This window comes from Sylvia atricapilla, chromosome 3 (assembly GCF_009819655.1).
Source record: "Sylvia atricapilla isolate bSylAtr1 chromosome 3, bSylAtr1.pri, whole genome shotgun sequence".
NCBI lineage: Eukaryota > Metazoa > Chordata > Aves > Passeriformes > Sylviidae > Sylvia > Sylvia atricapilla.
In genome coordinates this window covers 76,270,328-76,290,169 of record NC_089142.1, presented here as the reverse complement: position 1 = coordinate 76,290,169, position 19,842 = coordinate 76,270,328, and the positions used below count along the sequence as shown (strand labels likewise).

The 19,842-nt window shown below is 33.8% G+C and overlaps 1 protein-coding gene across 1 annotated transcript in view; it reads left to right on the top strand.

The window, feature by feature from the left end:
* The window catches only part of PACRG (parkin coregulated), a 212,781-nt gene that overhangs the window by 35,128 nt on the left and 157,811 nt on the right, over positions 1-19,842 (top strand). Inside the window, exon 3 of the mRNA XM_066315853.1 lies at positions 14,470-14,604. Coding sequence (XP_066171950.1) covers positions 14,470-14,604 — 135 coding nt within the window. The remainder of the gene's footprint in view (positions 1-14,469; positions 14,605-19,842) is intronic.

The window sequence follows — 19,842 nt, the reverse complement described above, 5'->3', positions numbered from 1 at the left end:
TTTTTTTTTCCTGAATTCACTATGCAGTTACTCAATATGATTTTGATCTTCTCAGAACCTATAGCTCTATTGAGTGCATCTGTTGAAACTGGCAAATTCACTTAAAATTGTGCACAGAACCATATTTTTTGGCATTGTCTTTTTACGGTTCTTTTGGCTAATGACACGTTTTTGGCCTTTTTCATTTTTTTTTAATTTAGAAATACACATAAACTTCTTTGAAATTTATTCCATGTTCTTTCAGTAGTAGATTCTCTTCATCGAGGATCTAAAGAAAACTGACAACTGAATGTTTGGAGTTTTTTATGTTGGTGTTCTTGATTTTGATAATCCAGTTGCCTCCTAATGATCCTTGGGATGACACTTGTTCTGCAACCATCTGGGGCAAGAAGGGAAAGGGTTTATGGTTTTTTCCTGGATCTCAGTAAGAAAGGCCTGAAAACAAAGGACATGCTAAAATAGGTTTTTTTAATAGGACAATAAAAAGATGAATACAGATAGAAAAGAAATTTTATGTCCTTTTAGATGCTTGGAACTCTTTTTTTATTCAGCATTGAACTGGCCTTAAAGTGGATTTTCCACTGGCACCTCATTAGGATTTCAAAATGCTGTTTTTTATTATGTACATGCATTTTTCTCTTTACTTTTTTGAGATATTAGTACTTCATGTTTCTAAAGACGACATATCTAAAGATTTTGATACATGGCATCTGATACCTGATTTGTGCCAAGATCAGCTGTGATTAGTTTTATAATCTCTTATAGCCTCTTTAATCCTTTCTAAGACCCTTTATTATTTCAAACTCCAGCATCTGACATCCATGTTTTTATTATGCCAGTTAAAATCTGTCTCAGTTTTGGAATTATTTCTGATTGCGTGCTCTGCTTGTGCATCTTTGCAGTTTCATTTTGTGGCAACACTGTATAATCCTAAACATATTTTGTTGAGGTTTTTTTAAGCTGTGATTTTACCAGTAACCATATGATTAATTTTTTCCTTCTTTTACTACTAGCTGAAAATATTTTGACTGATAAATATAAAGCAAAAGGTGACTGGTTGCATAAACCTGAAATTTTAGAGCGTCATTTTTTTTCAGGAATAATGGAAATAATTCATAGCAAGTAATTTTCTCAGTGAACTTAAATGAGTTTGCCTTCTGTTGTTTCAAACTTTTTATGAATTTATCTGAATTCTCTCACTCTTAGCTATTGTACTGATTTGGGTAAATATTTTCAGCAATTTGGCAATGTATTTTTAATGTGGGAATTTGGTTTATAATAAAACACAGTTTCAATTAGGTAGACCTTCTAAGTAGTCTCTTCAATCCATCTAAGTTAGCCATCTATTGGAAGACCATCTTTTCTTTTGACAAAGAAAGTATAATTGAGAGAAGAATCGCTACATTTAATACTTTGAAGAGTAGTTTCAACTATGGCTATTTCATGCTGGAAAATAAAACATGAGCTTGCAAGTACTTGTGCACATAAAATGCAAAATGTTATATATATGATCAGCTGGAGATTTTCATTGTTTCCAGTAATATCATATAATCACTAAGAGAGCTCTTGTTAGATGGATGGGTACTAAATAAATTTTAATTGCATTACAGTTCTTTTTCACAGAAAGAAAGTGTCCCAGATATTTAAATCTCCATACACCTTCTCATTAGAAACCATTTCCATGTAAATTTTTAGAGAATACAATAGAGGAAAAAAAAAAGCGTAGAAAAACTAAGCCAAATGTTTGCAACCAGTAAAAGTAAAAACTATCAGCAGGTTAAAGGAGACTTAGGGGACACCTTATTACTCTCTACAACTACCTGAAAGGAGGGTGTAGTCAGGTCAGTCTCTTCTCCCAAGGAAAATGTTATGGAACAAAGGGAAACAGCCTCAAATTGCACCAGAGGTGGTTTGTACTGGATATGAGGGGAATTTTCTTCACCAAAAAGGCTGTCAAGTCCTGGAACAGGCTGCCCAGGGAAGTGGTTGAATCAGCATACCTGGAAAGTAATACTGAAAAGCCATGAAGATGTGGCACTTAGGGACATTTAGTGGTGGACTTGGAAGTGCTGGGTTAAGGATTGGACTCAATGATCTTAGCTCAGTAATTTTGTGGTTCTATTCTATGATTAGCTGCAGTACTGTATTCTGACTTCTATCGGTGTTGTTATTATTAGTTGCTCTCAGTTGAGCAGCTGAACTCTCAAATACTGTATTGCTCAAAATTAATTTCTTAAAAGGTTAATAAATCGGATAAATAAATAATGGTTACTGCTCACCAGTCTTTCACATTTTTACTTCACAATTACCCAATCATTTTTTGTTTCTGATGTGTAATTGAGATGTATCAAATAAAAGTCAGGGTTTTTTTCCTCAATTTCTGTTTAGTTCTGAAGTTTCAGTTTCTGTTACAAAGCTGAAGAGAGCTGCTGTTTTGATTTTGTTGGTTATATAAATTAGACTAATAAATGTTATTCACCCTATCTGCAGATCTTACTGCTAGATTCTACATATGTAGATTGCATTTGTCAAGTAAAATGGAGCCAATTTTAAAAAAATTGTAGTAGGTTAGAAACAAAGTTTTTACTACAATTCCTAAGTGTCTTTACAATGATCATTAATGCATAGTGTTCTATTGCAGCAGTCTCTTTGCTGATCCTCAGTTCTGCAGAGAACTCGTGCTTGTGCTTATCTTGTGGCAGCTGAGTTCAAGAGTAAAAGATGGATGAAGCCTAATGTCTTACTACTAGTTTGCAGCTGTCACTCTGCTGGGGTTTCAGCTGGGCTTTTTACTCTTTACTGGAAAGAGCATTCCTTCTACCCAAAAAGGTGAAGAAAACTATGAAAATAAATTTTGCCATGTAGAGAATCATGCACAAATTTCTAGAGTTCTCTCAAGTTATCCATGTTAGCATACTGAAAACTAGTTCCTCTGACAGAACAAAATGACATGTGTAGCCTTGTGACAGTAAACTATACAATGTTCAGAATATCCAGATGCCTTGCAGTCTTCATCTTAGTGTCTGTATTTATATCTAGCACCAAGATGGACAGTGAAAGGTTGTTTGTTTAAATGACCACAAGCAAAATTGCAAAATTGCTTTGTATGTTGAAAAAAAATCATGAAGATCCTAAATTAAGGGGGAGTATCTCATCTCTTGGAACTCTGTTTACAATGCTTCTTCAAACAGGCCTCCATTTCTCCATATTGGAAAAGCTTTTTTCATAATCATGAAGGCTTTTTTGTTTTTTTGTTTTAGTTGTATGTGGATGAATGGAACTGCGATATCAAAGGAAAAAAAAATTAAAAACTTCCATGACTCAGAGCCATAATTCTTGTTAATTTGTGTTCATGGAAGAGCTGCTTTCTGACAAGCTCCTATTTTTTTTTTTAATTGATTCTATTGTCACTTATGTGGAGTAAAATTATTCATATTTCTTTTCTGGCACCTAAAAAGCTACCTCCTTTTCCCTTAATTCCATCTTACAACTCTATTGTTAACTGTCTTCCACCTATCTTTTCTATCTTACCTCAAGAGTCTGCTAGGTCCCAATAGAGTTATACTTTGTGATACTGAAAACTAAAACTTTTTCTGGAAATTTTTTTAACTACCAGTTGATTTATTAAAAAAAATACTTTTCTTTATTATTAAAACGATAGAAATGTGTTTACTTTGATTGGTGTGGTCTTTAAACTATGATTTCTATCTCTTGAAGTTCAAACTGGGAGTTTGAAAATTCTCTAAGAGATGCTAGTCTGAGAGGCTGCATGGATATACAGTATTAGAATAGAGATAAATACCTGTGTTAGGAAGCAAAGCCCCAAACAAATAATTGAAGCAGTTGATAGTCCAGATGTGTCTGAGGAAAAAAAGTCTGAACTTCCTGGAAAATATAAATTTGAATAATAAAGTACTTAAAGCTTAAAAAAAGCCCAAGAACAGCTAAATGAACAAGGACTGCATCTAGTAGCATGGTAAATAAATGCTGTTGCATCTGAATTACAGCCTAGGTCACCTGCATTCTCCATTACTTGCTGCACTGAGATTTATTAGCGAAGCTTCCAGGGCAAAGTTACCAGACTAAGCAACCTATGCAGTTTTTTGAGCTACAGAAAAATACTGTGTATGAAACCAAGAATTTGTGATTTATTTAATTAAAATCCTAGCAGTCTGTTTAAAAAAAAAAAAAAAAAAGTGTAGATAAAAAGGTACTTACACATAGAGTCAAATTATCCAATTATTGCTGCTTATGCCAAGTAGTGAAACTTGAATTTATACACACAAACTTTTTAGTATCTGTGCCTTAAGCTGATATTGTGCTCACCCTTCTAATGTGTGTCTGGGTTCTGAAGTCAATGGTGCTATTCCTCCTTGGAAGGATGATCATCATCCCAGCTTTTTTATAGGAGGGATGTGATGTTTTGTTGATGACCTTTTCCCCATAACCAGGGGGTTCCCCTTGGGTATGTTTGGCATCACATTTATATATTAGCTAACACAGCTGACTTTTTCTTCATTGCCTTATTATATCCAAAATTAATATAAATTCAGTGGTTTGCATATGTTATATACATTTTCTTGTCTGGTTGCGGTTGTTTAAATCTATAAATCTTTTTTATTCTTTATTGTCCTTACAAAGTGGTGATCACAATTCTGTAATTATAATGGAAGCTACATAAGGCCTGCAAATAATATGATTCCCTGAGACTCTGCGTACTTTCCACGACATTTCCTAAAACTCAAAAAAAAAAAAAAAAAAAGTTTTGTATTGCATTGTTCTGTGTAATTGTATCAGTTTGTTGCTCGTGGCACTAGATTTTTTTCATACACTCTGGTCCTCCTTAAGGAGCTAGGAGTCAATAAATAAAAAATACCCAGTGGAAGTTTCCTATTGCTAATTATTAATATTATTAAGCAACCAATTTATCAGTCTAGTCTGTAATGTGTACTTTTCAACTTTTAATGTACATAATTTTGAGTTTTGGGGATTTTAGAACAATTACTTTTGACTAAAGTGTGGAGACTAATATTTCATTTTGATGTACTTGTGCAATATTGATTCAGTTTTGCATTTAGGAGTTTATTAATAGTTTTATTATTAATGCCTTTCCTAGATGCTACTTAGAGCAGTTTAATTGTAGTTCCACCTTAATTTATTTGTTGTTTTTTTTTTCTCTCTCTTTGATAAATTTCAGAAATACATTTCATAATAACTAGTGTCCTGTTTTGGTACCCTAGAAGTCAAGACACTCATCTGTGCTATGAAAATTGTAGATTTTTTTCAGTTACAGCACTGAAATTTATGATTTTGGGATATGGTTTTCAACTAAAACAATGTTTTCAAGGGTTTTACAACCACATACAAGAAATAAGATATAAATAAATCAATTAGAGCAGTCTCCTTGAAACTAGATACATTCATTCCAGTCCCTGCTCAAAATACTATATATGCCATATAAAACTGCATCAGAATATGCTAGGAAAAAAAGCACCTCAGTATGCTGATGTCCCATAGATAAGGCATTCGTTTATTTTCTGCCACACCACGTGTTGTGTAAGGAGTCTGTACACAGTAAATTAGTGGTGTCAGTTTAAACTGAATTTGGTATAAATTTGTAGGTTACAACACAAGAAAATGAGATGAAATTAGACATAATTTGACTGAGAAATGGCATGTCTAAAAGATTCACTTGCTCTGCACATTATGCATCCTTTTCAGTTTCTTCTAAGTAAAAATGATCCTTGTTAATTTTTCAGAATCTTAAAATCACCAAGAATGAAAATATTCATTCATGTTTTATGTGTTCACTGTCTAGATAGTTAAGACAAAGTCTATTTTGCTGATAATATATGCTGAAAATGCCCTGTTTCTGTCCTTGGACTTTGACCCAAGAGAATCTTCATGCTTCCTGCTAAGCACAAAACTGGGGAAGGTTTTCTGCTCCTGCTAGCACCCTAGCAATCATCTCTGGTGATGAGGAGGAGTATAAGAAGAGGTAATAATCATGATGAGGAAAATAAATATGTAGTTGGTCATATTTTCTGGCAGATGAAGAAAAAAAAAATCTTCATCTGCTGTGGGGATGCTTTGAGTGTAAAGAATGAAATGAGCTCTTAAACTTTTTTAAAACTGTATTTTGACTTGCTAGATAGAATATGCCTTCCTATGCAAAAAAAAAGTCCCTGAGAATATTCCTCTGAACCATAGAAAAACCTAGGTCAATCTTCTGTGTTATTTCAAGTCTAAGTGGAATAAAAGATGTATGCAATAATGGAAAAAATGATGCCTAGCTGAATCTCTAATCACATAAATATATAAGACAGGAAGGCTTGCAGGAAAGCTGCTGAAGTGACATTTTAAGGTCTAATTATCTTATGTGGAAAGAAACTGAGGAAATTACAACTGAAGCAGTTGGACAGCCTATGGCAGTGAATGATCATAATGCTAAAAGGAATCTGTGTCTCAGACTCTTTTCGAAAATGGGGGGAAAAAAAAAAGTCCCTAAACCCAAGTCAGTACTCTCCAGTCTAAACAGCTTACTGAAAAGAGAGAGCTTTGTAATATTTTAAGGATTTTTTGGTAGTGTGACAGAAAAAAAATGGAGCACAAAAAAGGGTAAAATTTAAAAAAATGGATCAGGCTTTAACATTTAACAAGAAGAGTTGATCTAGCTGTACTGCACTACACATCTGAGACATCATGATGTCCAAACAGTTATTATCAACTCCTTCCCAAACAGTCTATTAAATAATCATGGTAAAATTCACAGTACATTACTTTCAGATACTTCTGAAGAAAGCAGTTTCAGGAAAGAAAAAGAGGGGGCAGGTCTTCAGAAAAGGTCTTAAGGAAAAAAAAGTAATTAGAGTTGAAGCCATTTTATAAGACATAGTGTACATAAATGGAACAATTCTAAAAGAAAAGTATAGGACATGATACTGGATAGATTTAAAACTTGTCACTGATGATTAACAAATATCAATATATGATTGTCAAACTAAAAAGTGCTAAAAAGTACAAAAATTATTACTTTCTGTAAGGAATTTTTTTTAACATTAATGGGAGATTCCCCCATATTTTCCAGACCTCAAAGAGACCACAGAATTCTCACTGCCCTGAATATGGGGCAGATTGATTTAGCCTACAGTAAAAATGCTATATGGATTAAAGATGCTGCATAAGAGCTTCAGTATGAGGAACAACTATATTAAATAAATAGAAATGGTAATAGGATCCTACAGAGTAAAAAGTTAAAAGTTTTTTTAAGAAAATGTTTCATGTATTCCAGTTAAGATTGATATATTTCCATGCAGATTTAGAAGACTTCAATAACAGTGTAACTTCTAGCTTTTCTGAAAATATTAACATCAATATAATAAAATTTTATCACTACTTTTTGGCATAAAAAACTACTTCAAGTTAAAGGGTTTCAAACAAACAGTCTAGGTAGTTATGGCGATTGAAACAAAATCTTTGGGGAATATCAGTTACTACAGAAAGTGATTAATCTTGCATTTGCCAATATGAAAAGCACTTAAAATAACAAAATTTTGAAAGTAAGAGCAATGTGACTTGTGAAAGATACATTTATCCCTTCACAGTCCAACCCAGCTACTGTCAGCATCTGTGAGGAAATATTCTGTGAGAGCTTCTTTTCACTTGCCTCCTACAAATTTGACTTCTGATATGAGACAAAATTGGCTCTTTCACTAAGGAAAATTTTACCTCTTCTTGGGAGACCTTTTTTACCTATATGCCAAGCAGAAAAGCAGAGATTGCTAAAACATTTTCAGCTGCATACACTATGAATTAAAAATAATTTGTTTCCTACTAGTGTTCCTCTTGTGAGGGAATGATTTGAACTTAACATCAAAGAAATCAATTGATCAGTTGTCCCTGCAAAAAGGACAGATATCTTTGCAAGATAATAAATATCTTTATGAGTAGCCCTGAAAGCAAAAAAAAAGCTACTATACAGTAAAATAGCCATCAGGAAAAATTTAGAAGGCTTCCAGATTTAGTACAATTGATGCACTGGAAAGCTTTGTGAAACAAACAGTGCAAAACTATATTCATCTGGACTGGAAGGAAAGAAATATGTTAGTAAGAAATATATTAGCAGTTGTTACTCTTCTCCCTTTGCATCAAAGGAAATTGCTTGGCAAGCATCAAGAGAGAAATCTAAATAATATGAAATAGTTACATTATATTCCAGTAGAGAGTAAGAGATGAAGGACCTTCCTAGTACAAATGCTGTAGACAGTTTGTAACATAGGCATATCTGTGTTATTGAAACAGCTTATCTCCTCTCCAATAAAAAAAAAAAACATTTCTGGAGGTGGTGCAATAGAATAATTCTGCATGCAGCTTATGACTTACTTTCCATAGTGTCTCAAGGCAATAACGAGATACAGTATCTTTGTACAAAATCACATGTCTAAATTTTCTTTCAAGTTGTAGTGCTTTGGAAGCATTTGTAATATTTGCTGACCTATCAGTAGTTTCATTTGTGGTTCATGAAACTGATTTTTCTCAATTTGACTTTTGAAGCTATGAGATGGGCTTTGATCTGTTGTCCAGATTTGTGGAATAGCTCCAGAAGCAGCTTTTAAGCATTCAATGTGGCATCATTTAAAGCAGATCAAGAGTGGCACATTTGAAGAAATATCTCCCTGTTTCTTTTTGGATATAAAAAGCTTTTATCTGATACATGTTGAGGGATCATGTTCTTTTGATATTGAATGCTTGTGATATTGATATTAAATAAAAAGAATTAATGTGGAACTCAGCAGTACCTACTGGGACATCTTACTGTGCCTCTCCTGTCATTTGAAGTTTCTTATTCAATTTTTGGTATGACTGCATAACAAAATCAAAACATGATTGCACAATGTATTAACCACCTAAGTCAGTTTAATCAAATTAGGATCAGTAAATTAAGAAGAGCAGGACAGGCTTTGTTGCTTATTACCAGTCATACACTCTTGGGGTTGCCTAGATGAGGTTCTGATTGTTAACACTTGCTAACATCTGTGTTTCCAAATCTTTAGTACTGCTACTGTGTTTATTCAAAACTCTGTGGACGTCGCCAAAACTATTATTATCCTATTGTCCTGTTGTGTTGGTAGGTAATTTCCAAAATCTTGTTGTTTTCTCATTGGTTATTGATGAAATTGTTTAGATGATGGGATTGTCTGTGTTACAAGTGTAGAACCACATAACATGCTTTTGTGTGGCCTGACACCAAAAGCACAAACTGTGGTTCATAGCTTTTGCACCTCAGCCTGTTCATTGGGCATGAGTTGTACTTAGGCAATGTTTTGTCAATGCCTGTCCATCCAAGATAAGAGCTTTATCACATTATGAGGATGAGGACCCTGCATTTGATAGTTCTAGAAAAGTTTTGGGCGTGAACATGGCCCTGAATAATGCTAGGTATATTGTTTGGTCTTTATTTTTGAATATTCCTGCTATTTTGAGTATTTCTTCATTGCATAGTTTGACTTATTTCATATATATTGCATTTTGCTTGAGGTTGACCTTAGGATTTGACCACAGCTTCTGGCTCCAGTACAGAAGGAAATGAATGCTGATCTTTCCCATGGTGAAATAAGTGGATTGCCAGTTGAACTATGCTACATTAGCAAAGTTTAACACCAGTACAAGACAATGAGACAAAGAGTCTGTCAGTGGTTACACAAACATTTCCTTAATGCCATCGCCTTTAGAAATCTCCCTGAGACAGAAGGCATTAGTAAATTCTATTCTGTGGATATAGTGCAATTCAGTACACATACATTTTTTGGTTTGAATACAAAGAATAGGAATGTGTGGTTTTATTTCTGAAAATTACATTCTTCAAGGTGATAACATGGTATTATATTTCCAAGGAAGACTGCCTTTTTTAGGTAAGACATTTAAGTGGTCATATAGCTTTTGATTCCTGTAGGTACAAAAATAAACTTAATGAAATATTTTTGTGAGGGCAAAATATAAAAGGCTAGGGTTTAATTCCAATTTTCCTTTAAAAATCTTGGCAGACAAAAAATGGAAATAATTTCTTTCTTCTAAATGCATTAATTTGGGTTAATAAAAATCTTTATTAAATTTAATTATATCACTTGTGTTTTTATTATAATACATGAATTGTTATATAAGAACAGTAGGATCTCAGCCCAGTTTTTGTTTGGCTTAAGCTGCTCATGAAACTAGTGTTATTTTTTCACAAAAATGGGCAGTCGTCCTACATAGATGTGTTTAGGTCCCTTAATGTTCATAGTTTGACACTCAGAAAATGAACAAAACCTGGCTTCAAAGTTTTCTTCTTAGTCATTTTCCTAATGTGCCATCACTGAAAAGTTTTAAGAATGCAACTTGATAAAATGGCTTTCAATGCCCATGAATCAATGAAAGAAATACAGTCTTTCTCTCTTTTTTGCTTAATGGCATGCATCTTTTATCTTGTCACATAGTTCAATGGCATAGAATTACAATAAATTAGTTTTGCAATTATCAAACTCTTCAACTTCTCTTTGGCATTTAACGAACCTCAGAATCTGTTTATTGCTTCATATACTTTGCCATCATGAATATTAGCCTTTAATTAACTGGAACTCTAATCTTAATCTTTCTCACTGTATTGCAATGAAACATTTTTATTAGCTTGAAGAAGATAGTATTTGTTACTATTTTTCCAATAAATGCAATACTTTCAGAATGACCTTTTTATCAGTAATTATAACAATGTAAAATGTAAGAAGGCAAAACTCATTATACAAAAGAAAACCAATGTCTGATTACTTTTTGTGTATTTCACTTAGCAACAAAAAATCACTGAGAAGCCTCAGCTGAGACACACCTGTAAAGATTGTGTGGTCCAGGCTTAGATGAGGAATTGCAAAAAGGTGAAAGAGGAAATCATAAATATAAAGTTTTCCTCAGGCAGACTGTGCACAGCTAGAATTACCCAAAGAAGTGTCTGCGTTAGAGAATAGTTCTCCGTGGTGGTCTCCCTAGTAATGAAGACTGGAAGGAAAAAAGCTTTGCACAAGTTTGCAAAAGGTAAACAGTACTGGCTCAGGGCAGCCACTCTAGCAAAGGTCTCATAAGCTAGGTTTGTCAGATACGAATGAAACAAGTTGTCTTCATAAAATACCAGAGAGCAAAAGTACTCTTCAGTCATGCAACATTACTGTATCTTCAATTCAGGGACAGTTCTGCTGTCTTCATAATTGCTAATACTTCTTTGTTCTGGATAGATGCTGGGCTCATTTCTGTCTTGATCATTTCATTGCTTTGAAGTCAGTTGCTCTTCCAGGTATTCAAAGGTCTCTGTACCTCTTGCAGACCAATCTGACCAAAAGGCATCTTTAAGACAAAGGGAAAAACAACAGCTCTCTCTGTTGACGCTATTTTCAAGTATTCGGTACACTGCTACTTCTCCAGCTGTACACGGTACTTTGGTAGTTATACAGTGCAAGAGGTGTTTGGAGGGTATAAAGGTCCATATTGCAGTGGAGACAACAGTGGCATGTAATATCGAAATGAGGGATATGATAATAGATAAAATTTATTTTTTAATGGAACCTCTTTATATTTGGTTTTAGAAATAACCTTATTTAATATTTTTGTTAAAAAAAATCAGGACTGCATAATGAAATTTATAGTTGACATAATGTTTGCAGTTATTAAAATATATGAAGATCAGGATGTGACAGAAGTGAAAGCTTTTGAGAACTGATGTAACAGAAATGGAATTAAATACTATAATACAATGTACAACATAATGTAATTAAAACTAATGACAAGAAATTATTAACATTGACCTCATCATCTGAAAAAGATACTTGCTGTGGCAGTAAATCAATGGATAACTAAAAGATGCAAATGTGATGTCACCATGAGACTAAATGTAAGGCTGAAAAGTCTACCAAACAGACTATCACATGAAAAATAATACTCATTGTATTTGTTATTATTGATTATAAGGATTTATTTAGTCAGCTTGAATGGATTCCTTTTTCAACAACTTTACCAGTGCCAGTTTGAATGTACACAAACTTTTATTTCCAATTATGACTTTTTTAGTATTTCCAATTATGACTTTTCACCAGGAGTTCCTTTAATCCACTATTTGCTGCATGAATACATAACTACTTTTGTTTGTTCCAAACTTCTTACTGACTAGGGGTTTTTTTTATGTCCCATGCTTTTACTGAAGGAGATAGTGGAAAAATCTACCCTTATCACCTTATCCATAATGTCATGATTTTATAATTCCTTATTTTATTCTTCCATAGTAATAATTTTCTCATTTTATTCTGTTTTTTTCGAAAGCTATTCCATACCTTCAGTCATTATCCTCTTCTGAACCTTTTCTGATTCCACCATACCTTTTTTTGTGATGGCAGATCAGTGTAGATATACTAAAGATCAAGCTTCTAAGCCTTCCATGTAGGGACAATGCACAAGAAAGGGTTTTGATACCAAGATGCTTTTAATCCTTCTAGTATCTTTGTTCCTGGATAAAGAATAGGAAGAAATTTAATTAACATAAATGTATTTTCTAGAAAAATTGTAATGTGCAGTAGGAAAAGGCTTGTAGTAAATTTATGAACAGGATTTGGGAAGAAATGGTGTCAGAGAAGATGTAATTTGAGATTGCATTAGCTACCTCTAATTATGGTAGTCTGCTAGAAATAATTCAGATTGTATTTAATGTAATCAAGACAACATATTCTTTATCAATAATTTAAGTTAAAATTTAACAGTGATATTGTACAGAAAATAATGATTTAAAGAATGTAGGAAAGATCTGTTTGTGAAAAATGTACAAAAGAATAGAGGTTATTTTCCAGTGGCCTCAAAGTGCAGTGACTCTGAGACTTGCCTCAAATGAGGAAAAAAACCCAAAAGCAACCCACAAAAAAATCAAGTGAAAGTACTTATGAAAGTCCTGGTGGCATAGAACAAATTATTCCTTGGCAGAACAGCAAGTGGAGGTTTATTTACATTGGTTAGAAATGCTTTTCTTGAAGTATTACTCTCAACTGCTGCAGATGTGTTTACTAACAAAAGTTACAGCTGTGCATATCAAATCTATTTGCACTGGACATGGTGTATCAGGGACAGCAATATGCAACAATAGGTCGCAGTTTAGTAGCCCTAGTTGAAGTAATTTGTAGAAAAGTGCAGTGTAGGCATATCACTAGTGAGCTCCTCTAGCTTGGCCAGTGGAAAGTTATGTGAAAACACTTTGGGGGAAAAATATGCCAAGTCAAATTTAGATCTGTAGTTAGCAGAGTTAAATTACAGACTAGCTCAAATCAAAAAGAGGATGTTAGAGATTAACATTCTGTCTGCTGGAAAGCTGAGTGTCTGTACTGCTAGAAACTAATGTAAGGGTCACTGAAGACAAATAGAACAATACAAAATACTGGGTATAGTTTACGCTCATTGAAGCTCTCGCCTTTTTTTTTTTTTTTTTTTTTTAATTACACATTCTATCATTTTTAACAAAAGAAACATGCAGAGAATTTTAGGAAGTTCTTATCCCAGATGCACAGCTATGGAGTTTCTCAGTGAAGAATCAGTTGTCAAGGACATTTGAGATTAGTTTAGCTCTCTTAGACTCTCTTAGCAATTGAGATTAGCTCTGTTAATTAGCTTAAACAATAGATTTCTTTTAAGTACTTGAAATTCTATTATCATAGTGCCAATTGTTAGTTGCCATTACTATCATGTTTGTCTGAAAAAAAGGTTCCAGCATGAGCTTTTTGGAATTGGACTGTCATTCAGACTATGCCATATGCTAAACCAGCAATAACTTGGATAAGGAACTGAGTGGAGCTAAATCAAATTTCCTCACAGGGAGATGAGAGAGGTCTGAGCAAGAGACCCTCATTCTTTCCAGGGCTTCAACCATCAATACTGAAGGACTGGAAGTCATATGAAAGCCAAATCTATGGCATTTAGGGAAGGGATATGCTAAAAGAGATTACCTAATCTTGTTACCAGATGACTAGTGAAAGACAGTGGAAGGTGTGAACAGTAATATAATTTGGAAATCAAGTCAAATTACTTCTACAAAGAAACAGAAAAAGAAGAAATACTTAATTTTCCAACAAATTCTACTATGCAATATCACTACCTTCTTGGCATTTTCTTTTTGCCTAAAAATGCTGTGGTAATAGAAAGCTCTTCTTTAAAATATAGCAAATTTTTATGAGACAATCTGAAAGTGGCAAAAAACGCACCAGTTAACAAAACCTGTAGATCATTACCAAAAAGATCTTTCAAAGAGGTGAAGTGTAGCATGTAAAGTAGAAAGCAAACTGTCGTTTGGAAGATCAGTATTATTCTCCTTTTATATCTATTTTAAGCCAGGCTTTAGGCTTTTTCTAAAAATATATTACCACTAAACTGTGGGGTTTGTTTTGTTTGTTTGTTTGGGTTTTTATTTTTAAGGTGCGAGGCCCCCCACCTGCAGGATCAATAAAACCAAGACCAGCAAAACGCACAGCTTTTCGCAAGTTTTATGAGAGAGGAGACTTTCCAATTGCTGTTCAGCATGATGGTGTAGCAAACAAAATCGCCTGGAAGGTAAGTCCTGGCACAGCTGTGACAACCAGCTGAGCTTATTGAAGTGACATCCCTCATTGTCAGACAAAGTTAGCTTGCAAGTAAATACACTGAAATAATTTCTTAGCAAATGGAAAATGGTGGGAAAGTCATTAGAGAAAGGCCCCTGAGTCAGCTGTCTGCCTTGGCTAACAATTAAATTATGTGCTGCAAAAAGGAAGATGACAGAGTTGCTTTGCCTTAGAGAATTGTCTCCTGCCCAATTCATCTCTATTTTTATGAGGACTTGGCAATGCAGCCTGTTTCAGGCAGTCCATCAAATGATGGAAGTGGCTGTATACAGTGAGCAGCAGCCATTTATCTCCCCCAGATTTCACCTTCCTGCAGGACACTTCCAAATAGAAGCTTTAATTACCTAAATGGATAGGTCAAGATTGTCTGCTCCCTGAAAATGCAGAGCAGAATACAAACGAAGGCAGATTCTCATTCCACGGCTGTACTCTCGGTCTCCAGCATATGTCAGACAGCGTAATCGCTGTCATACGTGCCTCTGTTACAGGCTGACCTCCACTGCTGAAACCATTACAGCTCCGACATTTCTCTGACAAAAGGTTAATTGGCTTCAAAATAAATGTATTGCCTAATGACTCCATTCTAATGCGGCTGTGTTTCTCTCTAAAATGCTTGGTGACGTTATTTGTAAAACTTGCCAATCTTCTAAGTAACTACTGCAGACTTTTAAATTTAATTTAAAAAATGAATGCTGATCTTTAACCTGCTCCTACTGTTTAATTATTTTGGTTATCATGAATTACTTCTTTTTTTTTGTCTCATTTATTGGACCAGAATAAGATTTTGCTGGTAGCAATGTTATTTACAGAAAATAACCATGACATGCATGAACAAAATGTGTCAGAATTGTAAAATGGTTTAAATTGTTCACATCAAAAACATGATGCCAAATTTAAATGTAAAGCTATATTAAGTCAGCAATAAAAGGAGGGATTTTGCAATCTTATAACTGATTCTGCTTGTAATGAAACAAACAGGATTGGCACTGTAGCATGGTAAGTAGTACAATTTTTGATAGTAACTAAATTTTTAAGGTAGCTCTTTTGCTTGTTGAAATACAGAAGAAAGATTTGTGCTATTATTTTGTTGGTTATAGCAGTTTTGAACCGGCACAATGAACAACTAACAGTTCTTGAAATAAAGGGAATCTCTATCCCAAAATGCTTTACCCATAATCGGGATGAGATTCCAGTGCAATTGGGCTTTAGGCAGCACTAGATATTCCCTTGTTGGACTAAAACTCACAGGCTTACAACTTAAGCTTGCAGTCTGATCTTTCATCACCAGGTAAGACCCAAAAATGATTTTCAAGCAACTGCAAAAAAAAATCTGCATGATCTAGTTTTCATCTTGTAATTTCTAATTTCTCAAAATTAAACTGAGATGTGCACAAATACTACTGGACTGGCATTCCACTAGATGATGCTAGTGACTGCTTAGTTGACTTAGGACATCAGGAAATGAAATGAAGATGCATAAGAAGTTCAGATGGAATATTAGCAAAAGGCTTTTCATTGAGTGGATGGTTGGTCACTGGAACAGATTTCCCAGGGAAGTGGTGAGAACACCAAGCTTGTTAATTTCTGCACAAAGCTCTTAGTCATATGATACAGATTTAGGTAGTCCTGTGAGGAGAAAGGAGGTGTATTTGATGATCCTTATGGGTCACTTCGAGCTTGCTAACTTACCTGCAAGCCTTCCAACCACAGATGCATGCTAAAGTAAGTGTTTGATTCCTATATCTGACAGTTTTAATTGTTTGAAAACATACTGCCTTAAACAGTCACAACAGCAGAGACTCTAGTCAAAGATCCAGCATGTATTTTTTGTTAACACACTTCGCAGTCGTCTAGACCTAATGTCCACCTACTGCAGTAGAACACTGGCTTTTAGCTAGTGCACTGTAGGACTGAGATGTCATGGAAGAGTTACTTTTGCTATTCTGCTAATCCTTTCTTTTGAAAAAAATAACAGAACTTCAGCATGGATGCAAGTAAGCAGCACAGTAGCGGACTATTCCATTCCTATATTAGTGCATGTTCAGATTCAGCCTTATTTCCCTTATTCAATGCCACTCAATTTAGTCACAAATCAATCCTGACTGATTCTGCAGAAGGCAGGTGCTCAGGCAAACAACATTGAGGTATTAGACTTACTTGAGGCTATTGTTTAGTTTGGCATGCAACTGTCATTGATTATTGTGCAGCTTAAGTACATGAAACAGGCAAACTGGCATTTTTCAGGTCAAACTTTGCATTAGGTATCTTTGTAAGTTTCAGAGGCTGCCCAGAGCTGAAGAAGGGTGAGAATGTTGTTCATTATTAGCTGATACGTATATATACAGAAAAACTAAGGTCTGTATTTTCCACTTGTTTTAAGGACATAGTTGCACTACCCAAAAGACATCTATTGGCAAATTTTCATCAGTTCATCATAGTTAATGGTATATCTAATTATAGAAGTTAACTTTTTTAGTAATGTATTTTATTCAATACTGCTTAAATTCATGACAATTGAAAATATTATTTTACTAATGAAATGTGTCTAGGCCAATGTTCTATGAAAGCTTGGCTGAAGTATACTTATTTACATGAATCAAGATCAAGTGGAAGAATAAAAAGAAGAAATAAATGGTAACAGTGATATTTTAATCCTGCTGTAATTACACAATATCAATGTTTTATGTTGAGAGCAGGTTTTTTTTCTCTGTTTAGTTATAATGTACAGCATGGTTCATTTCACTCTTGTTTGTCTATCAAGTAAGTGGTGCATAAGAGAAAATGCAGGAGGGTCTCAGAAACCTGATTATTTTACTGGCAGAGGAAAATACTACAGGATTTTGTTCTTTCCTGCAAAATGCACAGCTGTATTTTATTTGCTTCTTTGTTTGTTTTTATAATTACTGAATCAAAACCGTAATTGTCAGACATTAATTTTTTTTGCAATACTTTGAATACTTGTTCATTGTATTGCAAGTCTGTGGACAGAATACAGTCATTTTCAGCCAGAACAGGAGAATCTGAAATGCTTTAATATGCATGAATTGTATTTTGTTAATACATACCAAAAATTCACACAAATGGCCCTTGATATTGTGACATTTCTGCATATCTATAATTAATTACTTGTAAGGGGTGGCTACACATAAGTGTGGTTGTAGACCTAGATGAAATAAGTATTTGAACTTCAGAAAATGTATAGAACTGTTTCTGAGTAAGTGCATGTGTTGAATATTTAGTTATGAAATGATAGTGCTTTTCTGTTGTTACATCGCTTAATGGTTTCCAAAATTCGTGAAATTTAGAAAGAGGCATTCTTGCTCTAAATTAATCCTAGGTTAAACAAGATTAAACTGTGCAGATAAACCATGGCATTTACCTTTGTGTCTTTTCTTAAAAAAAGGGACCAAAGCAGATTAGATCTCGCTAGATCATTATAGGAAGATGTGTGTTCTTGGTGAATTTTCAGAGTAAGTCTTTACATGTAGACAGCCATCTCTTCGAATATTCGTAATCCTGTAATTCTGATTGGTAAGTTTTGATACTGTTGCAAGTTCAAATAAATCTGTTTCAACCTAATGGAAGTAAAAATGTGAAAAGATAATATACATTTACAACATATTATATACAAGAACGGGAAACTGAACCTGGTTGAAAAGAATATCATCCAGAGGAAAAAAAAGAGGACCAAAACTGCTCTAATAATGCCAAAGCAAAATTGTGTGGTTCTAGAGGATATAGTCACATTTTTTTCTGAAAGAAGAAGCCATTGGTTGTCTCGGGGTTCCTAATGTTTGTTTTCAAATCTGGAGAGAGGTTGTTCTTTTGTAATTTTGAAAAACTGAATATGGAAAATGAGTTGTTAATTATGTCTGTGAAAGCAAGACATAACTCGCTACACAAATTTCTGACTTTGATTGCAATTAAATGAACAAAATAATTTCAAAGTTAATTCCAGACTTTTCATCTCTATTCAGTGGATGTACTAGCAGTCAGTGAATTCTTTGCTAAATGGCATATGCTCAATGTAACGTTTTAGTATCTAAGTTGAAGCCTTTTTTTTTATCCTACCTCGGTAATCAAAAAGAGAACCGTATATATACCAGTGCCTTAACGTTTCTGCAAATATTTAATGTTTATGTTTCTTTTGTAAAGTAGTTTGTAAGATCTGGAAATAAACAACTTCTTTTGTTGAGTTACTGAACAAATGTTCAAGAGTCTTTCCAAATATGAAGAATTTGATTCTTTTCCACTATGAGAGAATGAATAATAATGGTATGGTTTGAAGAAGTACTTCTAATGTGTATTAAAGATAAAACTTGGGAACATAAATTGTTGCTAATTTAGAATTAGATAATATTAGAAAGTGATCTTTATATCAAAAGAATGTACTAAAATATTTATAAGTCTTTTGACTACTTTTGTGGGATCCCACAGTTCTTTTTCAGCTTATGTATATTGCAATTTTATTTCAAAATGTATTAATACATTCTTTTGCACAATCTCATACCAAGCCATGAATAATAAAAGCTCATAGTTCAGGTCTGAAAAGGACTTCCATTTTTAAATATACGATACTGAATTAAAAAAGGTCAGAATGCAATTAAACCTTCGACTAAGAAAGTTGATAAAACCAATAAAGTATTTCTGAATTATAAAGTATGTGTTTGAAATGCAGTCTCTCTGTATTAAACAGAAAGTCATCAGAATGTTTGAAAAATTATTTTTTAGGGATTGGAGTTAATTATGGAAGTAATTCTGCAGGGGTAAAAAAGCTTCAATTCTTCAAAAGAATTGTAGCAATTTCAGAGAAATGGAAGCCAAATTCAGAAACTCAAACTTTTTAAGCAAAATGTCAACATGGACATGATTTCTGTCTTTTGGGTTTTTTTCCCAGAGTATCTGTATTCACTAAGGATATGGCTTCTACCATTTTAGTTTCTCTTCATCTTCTCTTTCCTACAGCATTGTTTTTTGGGTTTTTTTTTTTTTCAGGAGGTAGTTTAAGCTATGGTAGCAAAATTATTTCTTTGCGATAGAAACTAAATGCAGGGCTGAAACAAAGTGATCTGCCTTCAACATCATGAATTTGGAAAGCATATACACTTTCTCCTTACACCTACTGCTGAAAGTACGAATAACTTGAACTTTCCATAGAACTACAGTTTTTATTAGTAGGTTGCATACT